The 22,897-nt window shown below is 40.2% G+C and overlaps 2 protein-coding genes across 5 annotated transcripts in view; one reads left to right on the top strand and one right to left on the bottom strand.

Moving 5' to 3' along the window:
* dennd4a (DENN domain containing 4A) overlaps window positions 1–13,394 on the top strand; it is a 43,611-nt gene extending 30,217 nt beyond the window's left edge. For both annotated transcript variants that reach the window (XM_088996273.1, XM_088996272.1), the window contains 11 exons: window positions 1,257–1,379; window positions 2,461–2,541; window positions 4,171–4,919; window positions 4,992–5,205; window positions 8,290–8,381; window positions 8,470–8,645; window positions 8,722–9,052; window positions 9,986–10,103; window positions 10,336–10,498; window positions 10,591–10,655; window positions 11,520–13,394. In XM_088996273.1, coding sequence (XP_088852399.1) covers window positions 1,257–1,379; window positions 2,461–2,541; window positions 4,171–4,919; window positions 4,992–5,205; window positions 8,290–8,381; window positions 8,470–8,645; window positions 8,722–9,052; window positions 9,986–10,103; window positions 10,336–10,498; window positions 10,591–10,655; window positions 11,520–11,656 — 2,249 coding nt within the window. In that variant the 3' untranslated portion in view covers window positions 11,657–13,394. The remainder of the gene's footprint in view (window positions 1–1,256; window positions 1,380–2,460; window positions 2,542–4,170; window positions 4,920–4,991; window positions 5,206–8,289; window positions 8,382–8,469; window positions 8,646–8,721; window positions 9,053–9,985; window positions 10,104–10,335; window positions 10,499–10,590; window positions 10,656–11,519) is intronic.
* A 1,255-nt stretch (window positions 13,395–14,649) lies between these two features.
* The window catches only part of slc24a1 (solute carrier family 24 member 1), a 13,579-nt gene continuing 5,331 nt past the window's right edge, over window positions 14,650–22,897 (bottom strand). Inside the window, exons 3-10 of one of the 3 annotated variants that reach the window (XM_088995972.1) lie at window positions 22,647–22,712; window positions 21,755–21,863; window positions 21,502–21,582; window positions 19,575–19,720; window positions 19,284–19,496; window positions 18,018–18,107; window positions 16,906–17,072; window positions 14,650–15,816 (exon numbers count right to left, since the gene is read on the bottom strand). In XM_088995972.1, the coding sequence (XP_088852098.1) occupies window positions 15,567–15,816; window positions 16,906–17,072; window positions 18,018–18,107; window positions 19,284–19,496; window positions 19,575–19,720; window positions 21,502–21,582; window positions 21,755–21,863; window positions 22,647–22,712 (1,122 nt within the window). In that variant the 3' untranslated portion in view covers window positions 14,650–15,566. The remainder of the gene's footprint in view (window positions 15,817–16,905; window positions 17,073–18,017; window positions 18,108–19,283; window positions 19,497–19,574; window positions 19,721–21,501; window positions 21,583–21,754; window positions 21,864–22,646; window positions 22,713–22,897) is intronic. The other 2 variants (XM_088995971.1, XM_088995974.1) reach the window with 2 other exon arrangements.

Genomic DNA, 22,897 nt, shown 5'->3' with positions numbered 1-22,897 from the left:
ACATCATTAGGGATGGTCATCTCAATCAGAGTTGAATAAAATATTTAAAAGAACGTGACATAAGTTGAGCTACGGCGCCTTAACTAGAGTAGAAATTTTAAAAAGGCTGATTTTCCCTCCTATGGAGTGATGCTTATTCATTCTGTGAGCAAAAAAAATCACAGGTGTCAACGTCAAGAGGGCAAATCAAACATGTCAAGTGCCATGATGCATGCTAAAGTCCAAACCAACATTTCAAATTGTCCCAACCACAATAACAGTCATTATTCTTGACTTCAGATTTGAAAATGAGTTATTCATTAATTTCTTGTGCGTTCTGTATGTAATATGTGGAGGTAATGAAACATTCGAATGGTTTCCCTAAATTCATAAATTGCATATTATTATCATGTTCGTTATTATTATTATTATTATTAATAATAATAATAATATTATTATTATTATTATTATTATTATTATTATTATTATTATTATTATTATTATTATTAATAATAATAATAATAATATTATTATTACTAATTATTACTGTTATTAATAATAATAAGAATCATCATCATCATTATTGCTATTACAATTATTACTACTAATTATTATTAGTATTATTATTATTATTAATAATAATAATAACAATAATAATAGTACTACCACTAATTATTGTTATTATTATTACTTCATTATTATTACTTCGAATAATAATAATGATGATGATAATAATAATAATAATGATGATATTTATAAAAGCAATACTAATACTATTACTACTACTACTACTACTACTACTAATAATAATAATAGTAATAATAATCATATTCATCATATTCATTCACATTATTATTATTATTATTATTATTATTATTATTATTATTATTATTATTATTATTAGTTTTATTATTAAACGGCCCCCGAGAGGAAACTGTAGCTACAATGTTGCTCTTGGCAAAAAATGAGTTTGACACACCTGCCTTAATTCATCCTCAAATATGTTGAAGAATTCATGATGAAAAAAGTCTTGGCATTTTGCCATAGATTAATTGCATATCCTTCCATTGAAGGAGCTTTTTTCCTTAAATCTGATTTAAAAAAATACACTCAGACCAACCGGTTTTTGGAGCAGGTCACGGAGAAATCATGGCTATTTTACTCTGAATAGTAGTGCATCCGATGGATGCAGATCATTTAGTTTCCTTTCTTGAAGCTGAAGCGAGGAGCACGAAGTTTGACTGCTGGCTTTTTGTGTGTTGTCTGTCTCTTTCCAGATGGCAGCGATCTCGACACAGTCAGTCATGGCAGTTTGGACAGCGCCAACGACTCCGCTGAGCGCACCTCTATCGATACCGATTTTAATAAGATGGACTCTAGCGATGATGGATTTAGCACAGGTAGTGAGACCCTTTTGGTTTACAGCCTGACTGTTCTCACTGCAGCGTTTTTTTTTTAACCGAGGATAGAACACGATCGATTTTTGAATGAGCTGCAAGATGAAAAGACATGTCTCTCTGCCGACTCTTATCTCATTCACTGCTATTCACAAATTTATTCGGGAATTGAAAAAAAAATGACGTAGATTGGATTGAATTGCATTTGCCTTTATTAGTCTCGCAGTGGAGAAATTTACATTTCACAGCGGCAAAGTGATGAACGGAATGAAAGTAGAAAAACAAAATACAGGAGCTGCTGGAAAGGCAGCCACTCTCGCGGCGCCGTCTTAAAGTCAAAGGAACAAACAAACAAAAAAAACTACATAACAAATAACATAGAGCGCCATTCCCGAATTTGGTTTTATTTTTTCTAGTTTGGGTGCCGATAAAGCGCTAGCCATGGCCTCTGGCAATGTTTTTTTTCCGTCCACAACGTGGCAGCATTTCCCTTTTTTCCATGTTAGCACTTTGTTCCAGCTTCAGCAGTTGTTAAACCGCTATATAAACCAATATGTATGTATTGCATTGTATTTTGGCCAGCGCCCTCATTTCAAACCCATATAACTCCACATTCATCTAATTTAGGAAATAACTTTTTTTCTGATGAAAGAAGAGAGTCTAAGGTATCTTACGCTGCATTGAATGTTTATGTAATCCTAAAAGTCAATATTCTGTGGGTCCTGGAATTCGAACGACAATGACAAAAACCCTGGCACTGGAGTGGACAGATTTTTGCACATCGTCTGGCAGTGAATGAGTTAATACACATTTTCTGTACCGACATAGTATACAGTTGCTTCTTCTTCTTATTCAACAATTGTGTTCAAATCTCAAGCACGATTAGACGCATCATCTTTGTCCGCATCGTTTTGAAGAAGTCGCTCATGAGTCAATAATGTCTCATCCCTTCATTCCTGCAGATGTGACATTAATGACGTGTTCCACGTTGCTTGAAAAACGAATGAAAAAAATGAAATCACTTAGGAGTAAAACCATGTGCCTAAAACAGATATTCAAAATAAGCATGTAAACTCTGTTTCAGGTGGCCAGTCCGACCAAGGTTATGATTCCTTATCCAAGGATGAGATGTGCTCCAGAGAGGGTGAAAACATTCCACTGCACAGTGAGTTATGGATCAACTGCTATTTTTATTTAGTTGTATTTATTTTTTATCTCATGCTCAAACGTCCATGACATCTGAATTAATCACTAAAAATAAAAGTACCGGCGTGGGTGTATTGCAAAAGTCTTCTTGATGCAAAACCACACTGGCTTGATGAATGACTGTCGTGTTATGTAACCAGATCGTTGTTTCTGATTGGATTTGTCTTGCATCACCGCTACAAATAACATTAGGGGTCAACTGGTGCATTCGTCTTGTGTTTTTTCATACTGATATTCATGCGCCGACTTACAACACGTGTTTTATTTCTCCGCTCGTTTGAACGGTTGTATTACTGCACTTTTGTTGTGATTGTTGTGTCATCATACATTCGATTATATTACTCTGTGAATCAGAGTTTAGCGGTTAATTGAATTCCAACCGAAATCACAATGGGGTTTTTTTTTGTTGTTGTCATTTTTCAAAACACAAAAGCTATCATTTGCAGGGGGAGTAAATTGCTTAGTTCAGTCGCTAAATATTGTGCGTGTGTGTGTGTGCGCGTGTGTGTGTGTGTGTGTGTGTGTGTGTGTGTGTGTGTGTGTGTGTGTGTGTGTGTGTGTGTGTGTGTGTGTGTGTGTGTGTGTGTGTGTGTGTGCGTATGTGTGTGTGTGCGTGCGTGTGCGCGTGCGTGCGTGTGCGCGTGCGTGTCTGTAATTCGAGAAACATTTTGACTGTTTAAGACAATTTGCAAGAAACATGAGCACCAGCCTGCATTCATGTTACAGAAATTCAAATAAAAGTAAGTCGTAGAAAGTAAATAAATAAATAAATACACAAACGTATAAATCAATGAATACTAAATAGATACGTAGACAAATAAATAAACAAACAGAAAGATAAATAAATAAATAAATAAATAAATAAATAAATAAATAAATAAATGGGTGGATACTAAATAGATAAGTAGACCAATAAATAAACAGAAAGATAAATCAATGAATGAATAAATAAATAAATAAATAAATAAATAAATAAATAAATACAAAATAGACACATTGATGAATAGATAATTACCAAATAAATAAACAGATAGAAAAATAGATGCATAAATAAATAAATACACAAACGTATAAACAAACATGAATAAATAAACAATAGATAAAAAGTAGATGATTAAATTAATTAATTAATTAATTAATTAATTAATTAATTAATTAATAAAGACATACATACATCCATAAATAAATACATGACTAAATAAATAAACACATAAATAAAGAGATGGATGCAGAAATGAATGAACAAATAAAAAAATTAAAAAAATGCATGACTGAATAATAAATACATAAATAAAGAGATGGGTGCATAAATAAACAAACAAATAAATAAATAAATAAATAAATAAATAAATAAATCAGCTACTGAAACTGGGCTACGAGCCTTAAGTTTGACACCTGCAATGTCGCATTTTGTGATAAATTCAGTCCACAATTTTGCATTTAATTGTTTCACAAGCTATCAAAGACTGATATGATAGAAGCCACAAATTTGTTTCTTGACTTTCATCCATTAACGCCACTCATTTGAATTTTTACGAAGTTGATGTTGTAAAAGACTGCAAGCTGTAATGAAGTGTTCCTGTTCCAGGCAATGCCGGAAGCCTCGTTTCCAGTCCGTCACTAAGCGACACCATGCTTGGGGGATCTCTGACCCAACCCGAGCGACCAAAGTCCCTGGACTTGTCGGTCGGGTCTGGAGCTCCAAAACTGGCCGTCCCTCATATCGCCTCCCACAAGCAGCATCATTTACCTGCCGACAAACTGAGTGGGCTTGAGGAGGCCACAGAGCCTGAACAGAACCCCAACAGAAGAAGCATTCCCTTTTGCGGCAGGACATCCAGTCGATCTGACATCAAGGCGGGATTTGATCCTTTGTCTCTGATGGCCACGACGCAAGAACACACCCAAGGTGGCGTGACCACTCCCACTGCCCGCCGTGAACTAGCCGAGGAAATCGAAATGTACATGAACAACACCAACAGCCCGCTAAGGAGCCGTAGTCCCAAAACGCATGTGCGCAACCCGTCCAGCCCTTCCTCGCACCCCAACCGAGCCCACACGCTACTCCGCTCCAACACGCACCTCATGTTACCCGTCAAATCTCGTGAGCGTCTGCGGACGTCACCGTCGCTCCCTCTTGGGGTTTGTAACAAGATCAGGGAGAGGCCTTCGTCTTTGGTGTTACCGTCGTCCCCGACTCCCTCTGCATCCTCGTTTTCGATGGATTCCCTTTTCACCCCCAGCTTCAAAAGCAGCGTCCTCTTAGCGGGGAAGGGCGTCGCCGAGAAGGCCAGCCGTCTCTACTCCCGCTTGTCCTCACAAACGTCACTAACACAGGTCAGCGCTGGCAACCCCCCCATCACCCTCCAACCACCACCTTGACCACATTTTGTCTCCTTACACTGGCAGGACTCCAACTATGATCGTATCAGCGTGTCTTCGTTCACCTCGTGCGACGCGGATTGCTCCTCACTCGTGGATCATGACTCGTGTCTCGACGCAGACGCCTACGTGTCCCCGCAACATAGCGGCACGGCCCGTCTCAGAAGGAGCCCCGTGGCGGGCCACGCTCAAATAAGCCCCAGCTCCCCCGACAGGGTCTTCAGACACAACTCGTTCTCCGGTTAGTTTCACCTCCCGATCTGTATAAGTGATTGTCTTTCAATGTCAACATTTCTGATGCGAAAGAATTTCATCACATCACTGCAGCACATCACGGACTGACTCAAAATGGCCGTTTTGTGTTAAAATACGACTGCTGCTGTGCTGTGGGAAATTAGGGCAGCAGGTGTGAAAGCGATGAGTAAGCGCGTGGGCTCTTCACTGCCATTCAAAAATTTATTTGGGAATTGAAAATACAGTGATACCTCGGTTTACGAACCCCTTGGCTTATGGAATTTTCGGTTTACGAACGTTAAATTTATGTGCTACGTCTGAATCAATCCAGACTGAAAAAGATGTTGTGTGATTTACTACAAGTCCACTAGAGGGTACCGTTAGCCAGGAAATAACTGACCTTCCTTTCTTAATGATGTCCATTTTTTCTTGTAAAGTCAGTCTTGAAAATGGCTTTAACGGTAAATCTCCAACCAAATCGCTTTCTTCTCCTCCTTCAGTCATTTTTGGTTGACAAAACTGCTATTAAATCAACACAACAATATATTTGATTATGCAGCTCGATACCGATACTGTCACGGTTTTGCGAGGTGGTGATGGCGGGTTCGGATCCCAAAAAGCAGGCAGGAGGGAGCAGGAGGTTGTTTGACAAATTGTATTAAAATAAAGTCAGCAGGAACAAAATGTAAAACATCAAAATGATCTGAATGGAAAAAATACAAAGTAGCAACAGAAAACCAAGTGTAAAAGTCCGTCAAGGTTAAACAAACACGTACACAATGCATGCTGCAACCAAGCAGCAAACAAACAATGAATCGGCACCGGATGATCGTGCCAGGTGTCCTTTTAAGTGTCATTGATTGTAACGACCAGCACCTGCAAGGCTGCCGGCAGGGCTGACGTCGCTACCCGCTGGTCGCCAATTTGATCGGGACGACCAGCACCTGTGCAGGTGCAGGCGGGGCCGACAGCGCCCCCCGTTGGTCGCCAACCAGATCATGACAGTACGTCGCTACCCGCTGGTCGCCAATTTGATCGGGACGACCAGCACCTGTGCAGGTGCAGGCGGGGCCGACAGCGCCCCCCGTTGGTCGCCAACCAGATCATGACAGTACCCCCCCTTCAAGGGGCTGCTTCCAGAAGTCCCAACAGTCTCCCAAAAGGTCCACTCGCCAGGGAACGGTCGGTGGAGAGGGCAACCGCTGCCTCTCCAGCATACGACGGGCGGCGGCCTGATGGGAACGGGACTCGGCCTGGGGTGGACGAAGACGCGGCACGGATCGTCGTGGGCGTGAGTGCGATCCCTCTCGCACGTTCACGCGACGGCGCATGGCTCTGCGTGGACGTCGACTGCCAGGCGCAGAATGGCACCCCGTACGGCCGTATGGGACCAGGTCTCGGCCGGACGCCGACGTGGGCGTGAAATGCCCGGCTCCGGGGGAACGAGACGGGTCCAGAGCCGCTCCGGGATCCAGCGGTGAGTGGGGTCTCGGACTGACGTTGACGCGGACGTTGCACGGCTCGTCGTGGATGAGACTCAATTCGTCATGCACGACGACAGCGTGGCTGGACGTGGGCGTGCAATGCCAGTCACCCAGTTTCACCCTGGACGGCCACCTGGAAGGAGGTCTCGGCCGGACGTTTACGTGGACGTTGCGGCTCGTCGAGTGACGCAATTCAAACTCGACGAGGCTTGCGCTAACGTGGACGTAGCATTGCCAGGCACAGGGTGGAAATGAGACGGGTCCGATGTACCTGCGGGATCCGATCGTTGGCCGATTCATTCTGTCGCGGTTTTGCGAGGTGGTGATGGCGGGTTCGGATCCCAAAAAGCAGGCAGGAGGGAGCAGGAGGTTGTTTGACAAATTGTATTAAAATAAAGTCAGCAGGAACAAAATGTAAAACATCAAAATGATCTGAATGGAAAAAATACAAAGTAGCAACAGAAAACCAAGTGTAAAAGTCCGCCAAGGTTAAACAAACACGTACACAATGCATGCTGCAACCAAGCAGCAAACCAACAATGAATCGGCACCGGATGATCGTGCCAGGTGTCTTTTTAAGTGTCATTGATTGTAACGACCAGCACCTGCGAGGCTGCCGGCAGGGCTGACGTCGCTACCCGCTGGTCGCCAATTTGATCGGGACGACCAGCACCTGTGCAGGTGCAGGCGGGGCCGACAGCGCCCCCCGTTGGTCGCCAACCAGATCATGACAGATACAGTGTGCTAGCTCTGGCCAGTATGCTCTTATCACATAGTGGCTAGTGATCAGAGCAGTTTTTGTAAACTATGATTGATTGATTGATGATGACGAGCCAATCATGTGACTAGCCGATCATAGTTTGCGAAAACTCTGACGTTTCCAGTACCTTCCAGCAGGCCTTGGTTTGGCAACTCGAAATCTGGTTGGGTAGAGCAACAGTTTAATCGACACATTTGATGCACCAGAGCCCGCAGAACTGATTGTGAAGGCCTCCAGGTAGATGTCTAACCCTGGTAACAAATGATGACTGAAATGTGATTGATTAAATGCGTAAATACGAAAACACACATCGGGAAGCAGCGCAACAGAGAAAAGTAATGAAAGGAAGCTGAAAGGCATTTTGGAATTATTTAAGAAGAATTCATGGTAATTCACATCAATAGCGATTCAGATATTTTTAGGCCAGCAGAGAAGGCTTTGCAGGGCTTGACGGTCTGCCACTGTTTAAAACTCATTTCCATATACAGTAAAGTCTCGTTATATCGATATTCAAGGGAGTCCGAAAAAATATCGATATAACCGGGACTATCGATATATCCGATATAGATATAACGAGACTTTACTGTATAAGGCGGACTGGATTAAAAGGCGCAGGGTCATTTTTTGAAGGCTCTTAGGTGCGCTTTATTCCGCGAAAAATACAGTACTAACTAGAAGTGAATTTAATGTAATGTTTATGGAAAGCATTGTTGGCAGCTACTTATCTCAGTGGGTAATACTGCTGACCTTCCATATAAACTGCCTTCAAATCCCATCCTCGTCAGGTTGTGTGGTTTCAAATATATGTCGAATATCGCAAATAAGTTATGTGCGTATCTATTTGCAGGTGGTTTGACAGTTCCTTCTCGAAGTCCTCACACTCCAGATTCTTCCCCCGACATAAAGCATTTCAAGCCATCGCCCGCTTATACCGTTGAGGTGAGTTCATTGATAAACAATACACACTCGGATACATTTCGTCTTGCCAAGTGGTCTCACGGACCGGTCCTGATATCTTTGGATGCAGGTGATGATGTCCAGCTGCTCACTTTGCAAGACATGCGACTCTCTGGTTTACGATGAGGAGATCATGGCCGGCTGGACGGCTAACGACTCCAACCTCAACAGCACGTGTCCTTTCTGCGGCTCAGCTTTCCTGCCTTTCCTTAACGTGGAGGTCAAAGATCTGAGGCCTCCCCGCGGGTAAGTTCTTTCATTCAAACACATTTCCTTTTCGCCTGCGGCCTTGTTTAATCTGATCCACCGTGTCGTCTCTCAGATCTTTCCAGGAGTCGGTTTTGCTGACCAAAGACGCCACATCTGTATCAGTCAACCCCAAAGCCGAAATGTCGGAGACGGATGTTACTACCCCAATGAATCCTGGGACGTCAGACGTAGTGACGGTGCCGTATCTGAGTCCTTTGGTTCTTTGGAAGGAACTGGAGAGCCTCCTTGTGAACGAAGGCGAGGAGGCCATCTCCTCCCCGGGGGTTGTGGACCAACACCCCATTGTCTTCTGGAACCTCGTGTGGTTCTTTAGGAGGCTGGAGGTGCCCAGTAATCTGCCCACGCTTATCCTGGCCTCACAACACTGTCGCTATGGCGATCGGGTAAGTGAAACATTTGCTTTTTGTGGAATAAAAAGTGGATATTTTCTTTCATAAAAAGTAGAGCCTGATTAATATTGAATAATGTTCAACTCATTCTCTGCCATTCCCGAATTTATTCCCGAATTGAAAAGTGTGGCGTGGAGCGCCATTCCTGAATTTGTTTGGGTGTTGGTTTCGATAAATTCCTTATATGGAGCTTGGGTGCCCTCTTCTGGCGGCTTTTGGGTGCAACATAGTTCTCAGACCAAACATGTACAGCAAAATACATTGACATGATTGAAGGACTGCTACAATGCGTCTTTTTTCAGTCAGGGGGAGGTCCTTTCATGACGTCACGTACGGACTCGTCACCATCTCAACAACTAGACTTCCCGAGTATTCAGAGCGAGTCTTAAAACGTAAAATATAGCTATATGCGGTGGAATCGTATTAAAATACTGCCAGTAGAAGTCATTTGAAGCCATTTTACAAATTACAGGCACAACTTGTCCGGAGTTGTGACATTATTTTTGTCATATTCATATTTTCGGCATTATAAATTGCTTTGTAGTAAAATGCACCCCATCAACGAATTACCTCTTTAAAAACGTTTTTTAATACATCGGATGCACCGCATTATAAGGCAAATGAAATAGAAGCTACAATCGAGGCTGGGGTTGCATTATGCATCGACTAGCGAAGCTAAACGGAATACAATACAAGGCAATGCGGCCATATTTATATCATGCTGCAGCTGTAACAAAGCCCTTTACAGAACATTTAAAATACTATGTCCAGGAAATCGAAAAACAGTATTGATCCACATAGAAGGCGCATTGGAAGATAAGGCGATCGATCCATCAGCTTTTGAGAAAATGTAATATTTTTAAGTGCGCCTTATAGTGCTGAAAATACGGTACGTGGAATACTGATGACATTTCATGCCATCTGCAGACTTTTTCCGGTGTTTCCTCTGAGGACAGCAAGCAGGTTCTGGTGAGGATCATGTGGGACAACCTCAAGTTGCACCGAGACAAAGTCCACCCTTGTTACGTCCTCTGGAACACACATTGTAAGTTCGTGGGGGACCATTTGTTTTCATTTACTGTACTTCAGCCTGTGAGATTTTGTTTGTGATACTTACGAGTCAATGACATCATGCATGAAAGTAATGGCCCAGTTGCGCGTAATTGAATTTTGGGCTGCCTCTCCTTATCAGTGCTTGACTTCAAGTCGCAGATTTGCAGTGATGGAGACAAATGAGCCAATGATTGGGAGGAATCTGATCTCCGTTTTGGTTGCAGGCGCCAACTCTCTGGTTCGCTCAGGACTTTGCGAGGAAGGCCAGCTCTTCACAGTGGAGCTCCTTCAGAGTCTGGTGAGGAGCATCAAGAAGAGTGATATCTATCAACCCATGAGCCAAATCATTCAGCTACTGGGGCCTGAGCTGGGTTTTAGAAGACAGAGGTGAGGAGGTGCAAATTGACTTTGCAATCGGGTATTTGTGTGAAATAAACTCATGCGGGGTGTTGTTGTGTGTGTGTGTGTGTCCCACATAGGAGCTTGTACAGAGATTTATTATTCCTCACTCTGGTGTCTTTGGGCAAGAACAACATCAATATCAGTAAGTTACAAAATATCACCTTATATCCGTATTGTATGACTTGCCATTCTTGTTTTTCCTTTAAGAAGAAATTTCTTGTTAACTCATTCACTGCCATTCACAAATTTAAGCAGGAATTAAAAATATGATGCAGAGCGCCCTTCCCGAATTTGTTCGATTTTTGTTTTTTCATGCTTGGGTGCCGATAAAGCGCTGGCCATGGCCTTTGGCATTGTTTGTTTGTTTTTTTTCATTTTTTTCCATGTTCGCGCTTTGTTCCAGCTTCAGCTGTTGTTCTAGCGCTATATAAACCAATATGTATGTATTGCATTGTATTTTGGACAGCCGTCCTCATTTCAAGCTAATATAACTCCAGACCCATATAATTTAGGAATTATATAGGAATCTCTTTTTTTCTGATAAAAGAAGAGTCTAAAGTTTCGAATGCTGTACTGAATGTTTATGTCGTCCTAAAACTCAATATTTTGTGGATCCTGGAATTTGAATGACAATGACAAAAACCCTGGCACCGGAGTGGACACATTTTTGTACATCTGGCAGTGAATGAGTTAAGTACAATCCATAGTCTGACATCAAACATATTCACAAATATTACTTTTACTTCAGTATTTGTGTTCAGTATTCATATTTGTACTTCATTTGCTACTTATATATATTTTTGATGCAACATATTTAATTTATCACACATTGCTTTCCAATATCCAAATTTGCACATTTCAGTTATGTTTCGTCTTTGACATTCATGTGCTGACTAAAAAAAATCTTTAGGCTCTCTGAAAAGTAGATATTTAGATGAATAGATAACTCATTTGCTTTGAGGTGAATGAAAATGAATAATCTTCCATCATTCTTATTTCCTTGCAGATGCATTTGACCGCGAGTACAAGTTGGCTTATGACCGCCTCACCCCGGGTCAGGTCAAACTGACACACAATTGTGACCGCCCCCCTGGAGTAGGGGTCATGGAGTGCAGGAAGACCTTCGGGGAGCCCACTCTGTGAACCAGATGCCATAAGCACTCACACACACACGCACGCACACACGCACACACTATTCCCCCCAAAAAAGGGAATCCTTAAACAGCACACTCCAAATGTTTCCTATTTTTGGGAGCAGTTTATACACACACAAACACATAATTTGGTCATCTGACTCAGGACCAGCTCACCTGTGCTTTTTTTAACAAGCACAATGGGATGATGACTGTTAAATGCAAAAGCAACTGCCATGATGACATGTCTTCACTGTTCAGTGCTGAGACGTGCGGAGTAGTGAGTCTTGAGTAAATATTGAGGAAATTCCACTGTATTTTACCAGTCAACTGTTTATACAGTTGTGACACTTTTTTATGACCTGTGTTTTAAAAGTATATCGAATATCATGTATTTGACTTTGTGGTCCCGGCGACCTGTGTTGAGACTTGTTCAATGTAAAGAAAAATTTTAGACAGCAGTTTTTTTTTTTTTTTTTTTTTTTCAAGCACTTTGACAAAATGAGCTCTGCGTTGGCATATCAACCAAAGAATGGCTTTCTTTGACCAGGCCATGTCACAAAATGTAAATATCCCCCTTTTTTTAAATGTCTAACATACAGCTTTACCAAAAGCAAAATGCATTCCTTTCCATCTTGACACACTTTACATACACACTTTAATATCTGAAGACACTAAATGACATATACTGTGTGTGTGTGTGTGTGTGTGTGTGTGTATATATATATATATATTGTGATATCATGAGAGGCTAGCTCTCATCAGGACAGGACAAGAAGTGCAATGGACGACAGGTTTGGATACAAACAAAAGGTTTTAATCAAGGGTTCCAGGGGGAATTCACAAGTAACAAAGGTTTGAATAGTGTCTCTTCCAATACTTATCAAAATAAAGTCTCTTCTGATGCTTAAATCCAAATAAAGTCTCTTCTGAGGTAAAACTGAAGACGGAGTTCTTTTCCAAGAGTCTCTAGGCCTCACCCCTCTTAACGTCCTCCTCATGTAGCCTAGCCACCTTAGCTAGGTTCAAATCCAGTGTCCAGTCGTGTGGTCCCAACTGGCAATGAGTTCCACGCAGCAATCAACTTCTTCACAGAGCACAGCAATCGAGCTTGTCGTTCCCCCAAGCTGCACACTCAGAGGCTCTCTGCCTTAAGAGCCTAGCCTGCCAATCCCGCCCTGATCAGCTGCAGGTGTGTGGTTTTAATTGCTGCCTTCCACCAGATGGGGCCAAGACTCTCTCTGGGTGGAGCCATCTTAGGGGGATGTATTTGCCCTCCAGGACACAGCCTTTCGTGACATCACACTATATATATATATATATATATATATATATATATATATATATATATATATATATATATATATATATATATATATATATATATATATATATGGCGGCCCGGTAGTCGAGTGGTTAGCACACCGGTTCGCGTCCCGGTCCGGCCTTCCTGTGTGGAGTTTGCAAGTTTGCATGTTCTCCCCGGACCCGCATGGGTTTTCTCCGGGTCCTCCGGTTTCCTCCCACACTCCAAAAACATGCATGGCAGGCAGATTGACCACTCCAAATTGTCCCTAGGTGTGAGTGTGAGAGTGAACCAACCAATTCAGGGTGTCCCCCGCCTCGTGCCCGAAGACAGCTGAGATAGGCTCCAGCATCCCCCGCGACCCTAATGAGGAATAAGCGGTACGGAAAATGAGATGAGATATATATATATATATATATATATATATATATATATATATATATATATATATATATATATATATATATATATATATATATATATACACACATTACTTCTTATCATGTTCTTTTCTACAATGTACCAAAATAACCCAGAAGGAAAATACTAATATGATTTATTTACCATTTTTAAAGCAATATATTTTTTAAATTGATATTTGTTGTGTAACGTTTGTTATATGGGACCACTAAGGATACATTCCCTCAGTACAATACAATCAAAGGAAAATGACTGAATACCTCAGTTGGATTCAGTTTAGTAACATTTTTCACATGCGGTCAAGCATGTACAGAATTAAATGTAGTGAAGTTAAATCAGGTTCAAGGTTTGAAACAATAGCTGTCCCCTGCCCTCACATCACTCTTACGAGTCACTGTGCCACAAACTTCTCTTAGTACTGTGATATCCTTGTGTACATTATTACCCTTTGCCGACCAGAAAACTCACCACTTGATGTCTATATTGTGTGTCGGTGACGGTTAACTACTGAACGTTTGTTATTCATCATTTGTAAGGTGGACTACTAATTTATATGAAACTACGTTGAAAAAGTGGATCTGTTATTTGCGTTGATTCTGTAATAAAAGAGCACAAACATGATTGTACATGGGATTCTTTTAATTGGTGGGTGTTAAAGGACAAACGACTACTTCGGACAAGCGGTGTCCATATTTTGTAAAATGGTCTACAGTTACTGTTTTTGTTCATGGTTGTACACTTGTATAAGGGGCCATTTGAAACATCAACAAAATTATTCTCACAACTGGAACGCCCTCACCCCTATCACTGGAAAATTAGGTCACATGCATAAAAAAATATATATTCACTCACACACACCACTCACACAATTTAAATTAACAGACTTGAAACACTCACGTCGCTTCAGCTTCTCGCAGATCGACATCAATGAGTCTTTCACATTTCATTGAAATCATCACACATCTTCGTAAAATGCTCATAGGAAAAAAATCTTCACATACAACAGAAATGTTCTCACACATAAAACACTCACATTCACTCTATCACACTAAGAGTTCACAGTGTAATGCTCACATTCACTAAATCCCGCACAACTCTCACACATTATATTCAAACTGTCATAAAACCTACTCAAATATTTATATATATTAAAAAAATAAATATAATAAATAATATATATATATAATAAATAAATATAATAATAATAAATATATATATATATAATATAAATATACTAAAAAAAATATTTATATATATTAAAACACTGTAAGAAAAAAATCTGTAGTAGACAAGATGAACTTAATACAACTATTACGTGAAATACTATCACACCCAACTAAAATACTCTCGCACATCATAATATAACACAATCTTGCACACAAACAGCTGAAGCACTTATACCCAAATGCTCTCACACATGAGGAAATGCCCCCATGTAAAAGATTAAAAATAAGTGTCAAAGTCATGTCAGTAGTGTGTGAGAGCATTTTAATAGTGGCCATGATAAGGAATATTTGTAATGAACTAATTATGTTTTTATGCAATCAAGCACATAGTCTCAAATTAACTCATTCACTGCCAAAAATGTGTCCACTCCAGTGCTAGGGTTTTTGTCATAATCACTTGAATTCCAGGACCCACATAATATTGAGTTTTAGGACTACAACGCAACGTAGGAAACCAGTACAGCATTAAAAACCATGGACTCTCTTCTTTCATCAGAGAGAAAGAGTTATTTCCTAAATTATATGGGTCTGGAGTCATATGAGGTTGAAATGAGGGCGGCTGTCCAAAATACAATGCAGTACATACATATTTGTTCACATAGCACAAAAGCTGAAGCTGGAACAAAGTACTGACATGGACATAAAGGGAAAAACTGCCCCAATGTGGAAGGGACAAAAACATTGCCAGAGGTCTGGCTACGCTTTATCGACATCCAAGCAAGAAAAAAAAAACTCGAACAAATTCGGGAATGACGCTCTACGTCGTATTTTCAATTCCTGAATACATTTGTGAATGGCAGTGAAAGAGTTCCGATAAAAGTGAGAATTTACCAACAACTCATGCAGCCATGGCGGAAAATACAACATGACTCCGATGCCATTCTGCATGAATTGTTAATTGTTTTGCAATACGTGCAAGATACTGAGGAAATATAGGCGTTGAGAGACCGCATGATGTGACGTAACCTTCAGATTGAGACGGGACAGACAATCATTCGGTCCTCCAGCATGACGCTTAGCACCAGGAAGATAAAATAGAGCAGGAACATGGTGAAGCCCAGCGTCTTGTTCATCTTCCACTTGCATGATGCGATGGAGATGATAACAAAGAGGAGCATGAGGAAGAGTAAGACAATAGCGCAAAAGAGCCCGTTGCTGCTGACGGTCACGGGAACCAAACCGTGGATGAACGAGTAGATCAGCCATGGCAGCGGCAGACTGAAATGTACAAAAGAAACATGCACAGACTCACATAAATGTATACATATATATATAATATATATATATATATATATATATATTTATTTATATTATTCAGTAAAGGTTATATGATAGTGTGAGTGAAAAAATATCGATATAAGCTATCGATATATCCGAACCCGCTTCGCATTACTTTATGTACCGATTAGATATCGATATAATGATCATATAAATATATGTAAATTCTGAGTGTGGTGCAATCCCGCTTCGTTAAAGTATCAATTGTCAAAAAAAATGTAATGTAAAAAAATAATAAATAAAAAAGATGTAATTAATTAAATAATTAGATATTTAATTACTAATTAATTAACAGATTGGTTATTTAGTTAATAGATGAATAATAAATAAACACAAATAAATGAATGAATAATACATAAATGAATACATAAATAAATGCATAAATAACTAGATAAAAACTGATTAGCTAGATAGAGAGAGATGCATAAATAAATACAGAAATAAATGCATAAATGTATCAATAAATGTATAAATAAATGCATAAATAAATGCATAAATACATATATAAATGCATAAATACATAAATAAATAAATAAATGCATGAATACATAATTAAATGTATAAATAAATAGGTAAAAATGCATAAATAGATAGAAAGACAAATAAAAATAATAATAATAATAATAATAAATGAATGAATAAATAAATGAATACATATTTTATTTTGTATTTACATTGCATTTATAAGTGTCTTTCAAAACGCAAGGACAGTGACAGGAATTAAATAAATAAATGAATAAATCAATAAATCTTTTTTTTGTATTTACATTGCATTTATAAAGGCCTTCCAAAACTCTCAAGGACACTTGGCATTGACAGGAAATAAATAAATAAATAGCTAAACAAATAAATAAATAACTAATCAAAAAATAAATAACTAAACAAACAAATAAATAAATAAATAAATACATTAAATAAATAAATAAATAAATAAATAAGAGCCCATAAGTACATAAATAAATACATAAATAAATAAATAAATAAATAAATAAATAAATAAATAAGAGCCCATAAGATTAAAACTCTCACCCCACAGTGATATCAAAGATATTGCTGCCCACCGAACTGGACACGGCCATGTCTCCAAGTCCTTTCCGGGCCACGATTACACTGGTGATAAGGTCAGGGATGGATGTGCCAGCAGCCAGGATAGTCAGGCCCATTATCTCCTCAGAGATTCCGATTGTCTCGCCCACCTGTGTGGTTATAACAGAGTTCAACTACAAGGATTGTGTTGCTGATTTGTTTCATTTACTCAAATTCAAATGGCATTCCTTTTAAGAGCTGGATCAAAAACGAATGGACAAATAATTTGCAAGGCAAAAGTAAAGCCTCTCCTTTCACCTCAGCACCTAGAAACCGTAATCCATGAGTCGTTACATCTTGACATCTTTGATGCATTTTATTTTGGCCTTCAAATGTCTCCAGTTGGGCCAAAATACTGCTGTTTTTCTCCAAGCTATAGCTCTGTGTCTGTACATTTTTGGACCATTTACACTCACACAGTGAGTTTAACTCCTTCGCTGCCATTCACAAATTTATTTGAGAATTGAAAATGTGACGTTGAGCCCCATTCCCGCATGTGTTCGGATTTTGTTTTTTCATGCTTGGGTGTTGCTAAAGCGCTGGCTAGGCCTCTGGCAATATTTTTCCCTTCCACAAGGTGGTAGCATTTCCTTTTTTCCATGTCAGCGCTTTGTTCCAGCTTCAACTGTTGTTAAAGTGCTATATAAACCAGTATGTATGTATTGCATTGTATTTTGGACAGCCGCCCTCATTTCAAAGTAATATAACTCCAGACCCATGTAATTTAGGAATTAACCCTTCTTTCTGATGAAAGAACAGCATCTCAGGTTTCTAATGTTGTACTGAATGTTTATGTAGTGCCAAAACTCAATATTCTGTTTGTCCTGGAATTTGAGTGACAATGACAAAAACCCTGGCACTGGAGTGGACATATTTTTTCAAATGTCTGTCAGTGAATGAGTTAAAAGATCTTGAAGCCCCACTAACCCTGCGCCTGTCTACTTCTACACACCTGCCCAATGCCTCAGGTCAGCGAACCGACGGACGTTAGCATGTGACTATCAATGGTGGGTTTTTCTGATTTAAAATTGTCCTCTGTTTCCGCAGTCGCTCACCTGATGAGCCCACCACACCATAAGATAAGAGAAGACGGCGATCCACACAATAGAGCCCAGGAAGGTGAGCACAAAAAAATTCCTGGATTTCTGTCAGGAAAAAAAAGTAATATTTAAAGGACAACTGACACCTCCGGATAAGTTGTGTCCATAATTTGTAAAATGACTTCAAATGACTGAGCACATTTTACAAAGATTCCATCGCATGTAGCTATATTTTACATTTTAAGACTCGCGCTGAATATTCAGGAAATTTTGTTTTCGAGTTGATGAAGATGTCTGACGTCACGTCATGTCAGGAACGCCCCTGACTGAGAAAGCGACACACAATGCATTTTGGGTACTTTGTTTGGTCTGAAAACATCGTGTTGACCCGTGTTGAAGGCGAAATTAGAAGTAAAAAAAAACATAAATAACGCGATGGTGAATCGTTGTGTGTTGCACCAATACTACCAATTGCGGTAACACCATACATAAGTTGACAAATTCCCAGCAGAAAAATTCAGCCCATTTCCAACGGAGCTTGGGCGCCATCTTGTGCATTTTCTAGGCGCTACATTGGATTCCAGACGGCTCGAATTGATACCGAAGAACTTCTTTAATCAATTACAAACATGTATGCTTTCCTTCTTTCTTCAGAACTATTTGAATCATGTTCATAACTGGATGAGTAGCAGGAAAGCATCTCCTCCGAATCTGAAATCTCTGAAGCCATTGTTTCGATTCTGGAGCAAGGCAAGACGTCCTGGCGTGACGGATCCTCCGTCCTTTGACTTCAAGACGGCGCCGCGAGAGGGGCTGCCTTTCCTGCAGCTCTTGTATTTTGTTTTTCTACTTTCATTGCTTTTATCACTTTGCTGCTGTGAAATGTAAATGTCCCCACTGCGAGACTAATAAAGGCAAATCCAATCCAATCCAATATTCATAACTGGATAAGTAACAAGAAAGCATCTTCTCAGAATCTGAAGCCATTGTTTGGATTCTCCAGCAATGCAAGACGTCTTGGCGTGATGTCACGAACTGGGGGCGGGACTTTCTGAAAATCCCCAATTTGCAGCTCATTTTGTTGCCGTTTTAGCACACTTTATCATTTTATTGGTGTTTTGCATTTGACTAAAAATATTAGCCTGCGTGTTTTGTGTGTATTACATGTATTTTAGATGCTATAAAACGTTTTTCTGATGTCAGTTAGGAAAAAAAAAAAATGTGTTGGTTTTCTTTTAACATCCAGGTTTTGTCATGATTACAGTATTCGACTGCGGTTACCTGTTTGCGGACATCAGGGACGGTGAGCCATAAAGGAAAGACGATGGGAAGTAAGAAGAGGTAAGTGACTTGTTTCCGCCGCGTGTTGGGCCATTCTAAAGACAGAGGCTCCTCCTCGCCCCCCTCATCTTCGCTATCACTGTCATCTCCATCACTGTCCTCCTCGCCGCTGCTTGATTCATCTGAGCCGTCTTCCCCCGCCGGTTGGTCTTCCTGAAGAGTTTGAAGAAGACATATACTGGACACATGGAAGGATTACGGAACGTGATGCATGCTGTGTGTTGACTTTACATTAAAAGGTATCAAAGATGGACTTCGGGGCTTTTTGCCTTGCATGGCGGTGAGTACCTTCTCATCGTCAGGTGGCTCGTTCTTCTCAATTTCGCCCATTGTAGTGGTTTTGGCCTTTTTGGCCTGCTCTTGCTCACCGTCTCCATCTAACAAGTACATCACATGTTTCTATTGGTCAGCTGTTTGGAAGAGACTGATCTTGATTTACACAAAACCCTCGTTTTTCGCAGTTAACTCATTCACTGCCATTCATGAATTTATTTGGGAATTGAAAATATGGTGGAGAGAGCCATTCCCGAATTTGTCCGGGTTTTGTTCTTTCACGCTTGGTTGCCGATACAGCACTGGCCAGACCTCTGGCAATGTGTATTCCCTTCCACAATCAGACAGCATTCCCCTTTTTTCCATGTTAGCGCTTTGTTCCAGCTTCAGCTGTTGTTAAAGCACCATATAAACCAATATGTATGTATTGCATTGTATTTTGGACCGCTGCCCTCATTTCAAGCTTATATAACTCCAGACCCATATAATTCAGGTATTAAATCTCGTTCTGATGAAAGAATAGAACATAAAGTTTCTAATGCTGTATTGATGTAGTCCTAAAACTCAATATTCTGTGGGTCCTGGAATTGGAGTGACAATGACAAAAACCCTGGCACTGGAGTGGACACATATTTTGCACGTCGTCAATAAAGCGCTGGCCATGGCCTCTGGCAATGTTTTTTTCCACAAGGGGGCAGCATTTGACTTTTTTCCACTTTAGCGCTTTGTTACACTTTCAGCTGTTGTTAAAGCGCCATATACGTAAACCAATATGTATATATTGTATTGTATTTTGGACAGCTGCCCTCATTTCGAGCTCATATAACTCCAGACCCATATCATTTAGGAATTAACTCCTTTTTTTCCTGATGAAAGAAGAGAAGCAAAAGTTTCTTACGCTGAATTGAATGTTTATGTAGTCCGAACACTCAATATTCTGTGGGTCCTGGAATTCAAGTGACAATGACAAAACACATTTTTGCGCATACTATTCGCACTGTTGCGGCTTGGAATTGAAGCGGATTTATTTGGGACAGGAGATGTGAGACGATCTCTTTTCGTCAATGGATGCTACAGCTGAATGTTTGCTTTCAACATTTAGCTTGTAGTCGACATGCACATTCCACCATGATGTCCCTGATCCACTAGTGGAAAGACGCTTTTATCCTCTCCTCTTTCATCTAGACCTGCTTCATGTCATCACAAAGAGGGTACAGCAAGTCCTGAAGAATGAATGTCTCTCTGTGTCTTTGTGTTGTCATATTGTCTCTATGCTGTCATATTATTTATTTAGTTTTTTTTGTTCTTTTTACTTCAAGACCTCACGAGTGCCCGCCTTTATGGCAGCTCATGTATTTTGTTTTTCTACTTTCATTCCTTTCATCACTTTTGTGCTGTGAAATGTTAATTTCTCCACTGCGAGACTAATAAAGGCACATCCATTCCAATACAATACAATGCATATCTGGCAGTGAATGAGTTAATGGGGACCAGGACCACCCGCGGTAGATGAAATCCCACAAAGTAGACTTATATAATAAATAATAACCCACATGATAAGACATAGGGGGCTTCTAGGCAGAGCTGAGAAGATGCCCAGCCAATCCACATGACTGTAAACTATGGTATATCGCTCTGTCATTGGGTGACGTCAGCGCCGGGAACCAATCAAGCTACAGCCATGTACAAAGCCTCCGAGTCATTTGGCAACTTTATTTATTTTATTTTATTTCATTCCCTGAAAAAAAAATCTCTGATGCACTGAAATTTCGAACGGCGAACCGCGAAGTAGCGAGGGATTGCTGTATTCCAGTTTGGGAGGTGCTTCTCCTCTTTCTGTTTGAAACTGCCCTTGAGAACAATAGGATGTGCCATTGCGATTTACCTTGGCTCTGTGCTTCAACATCGCCTTCGGTCTTCCGTCTCACCACATTATTCAGACTCTCCGCCTTGTCCTTGAATTTGCCTGCGGGCATTGGCACCAGCACAAAACAAAATAATAGAACAGTAAAAAAAATGTAGAAAATGTGTCATTATCCAGATCCATTGTGGTTTTGTATTTCTCTATTTGACGTACAGGACTTCTCGATTAAGTAATAATTCAATAAAGTAATTGAGGGTTAGGAAGAGGGGCTCACCATCTCCCAGTGGGTCTAACGTGTGGATCATGAGTTGAAAAATGGTGTTCCTCATGGTGCTGTTATGCAAAGAGGCCGAACTTCCGCCGCGCTGAAGGGATGGCTTCAACTAGGGTGAAAAACGATACCAATCATGCAAAAAAAGCTTCGTTATTGGATGCAATACATTTGTTGTTGCTATGGCAACGCCGTGCAAATGAACAGTGTGGAAGTCATTCACTGGCATTCACATTTTTTTCAGGAATTGAAAAACATGACGTGGAGCGCCATTCCCAAATTTTTTCGGGTTTTGCTTTTTCTTGCTGGGGTGCTGATAAAGCGATGGCAACGTTGTTCCCTTCCACGAGGGGGCAGCATTTGCCTTTTGTCCATGTTAGGGCTTTGTTACAGCTTCGGCTGTTGTTAAAGAGCTATATAAATCAATATGTAGGTATTGTATTTTGTACAGCCACCCCCATTTCAAGCTCAGATAACTCCAGACCTATGTAACTTGGGAATTAACTCTTTTTTTTTTGAAGAAAGAAAAAGTTTGTAACGCTGCATTGAATGTTTGTTCCAGCTTCAGCTGTTGTTCAAGCGCTATATACATCAATATGTATGTATCTATTGTATTTTGTACAGCCGCCCTCATTTCAAGCTCATATAACTCCAGACCCATAAAATTTAGAAATTAACTCTTTTTCTAATGAAAGAAGAGAGTATAAAGTTTCGACTGCTGTTTCGAATGTTGATGTAGTCCTGAAACTTAATGTTCTGTGGGTCTTGCAATTGATTGAAAATGACAAAAACCCTGGCACTGGAGTGGACACATTTTTGCACATCGGCTTGCAGTGAATGAGTTAAGCAGGAAAACAAATGAGTGAAAATGGTAAAAAATGTTTTCTGCTTTTACCTTCAACCGATTCCCGTCGTCTGATGGAGAAAGTCCGTTGTCTTCACTGCCGCCATTGGCTTTGATCTGCGCGTATTGAATTTTGAAGCAAAAAAATTGTATCAGTCCTTGTATACAGTATCGTCATTTTTGTTGTTGTTTTGCACATGGTAGTTGAGACGTTTCGAGCATGATAAACCTTTTTTTTTACAGTTGATGTCCGTAATCCATTTCCCAGCAAATTGAAAGTGTGAATGTGCATTCATTTGCAT

The sequence above is a fragment of the Hippocampus bargibanti genome, linkage group LG05 (genome assembly GCF_051943395.1).
Source record: "Hippocampus bargibanti isolate YZ-2025 linkage group LG05, ASM5194339v1, whole genome shotgun sequence".
In the NCBI taxonomy this organism is placed as follows: Eukaryota; Metazoa; Chordata; class Actinopteri; order Syngnathiformes; family Syngnathidae; genus Hippocampus; species Hippocampus bargibanti.
This window is presented reverse-complemented; position numbering and strand designations above follow the sequence as displayed.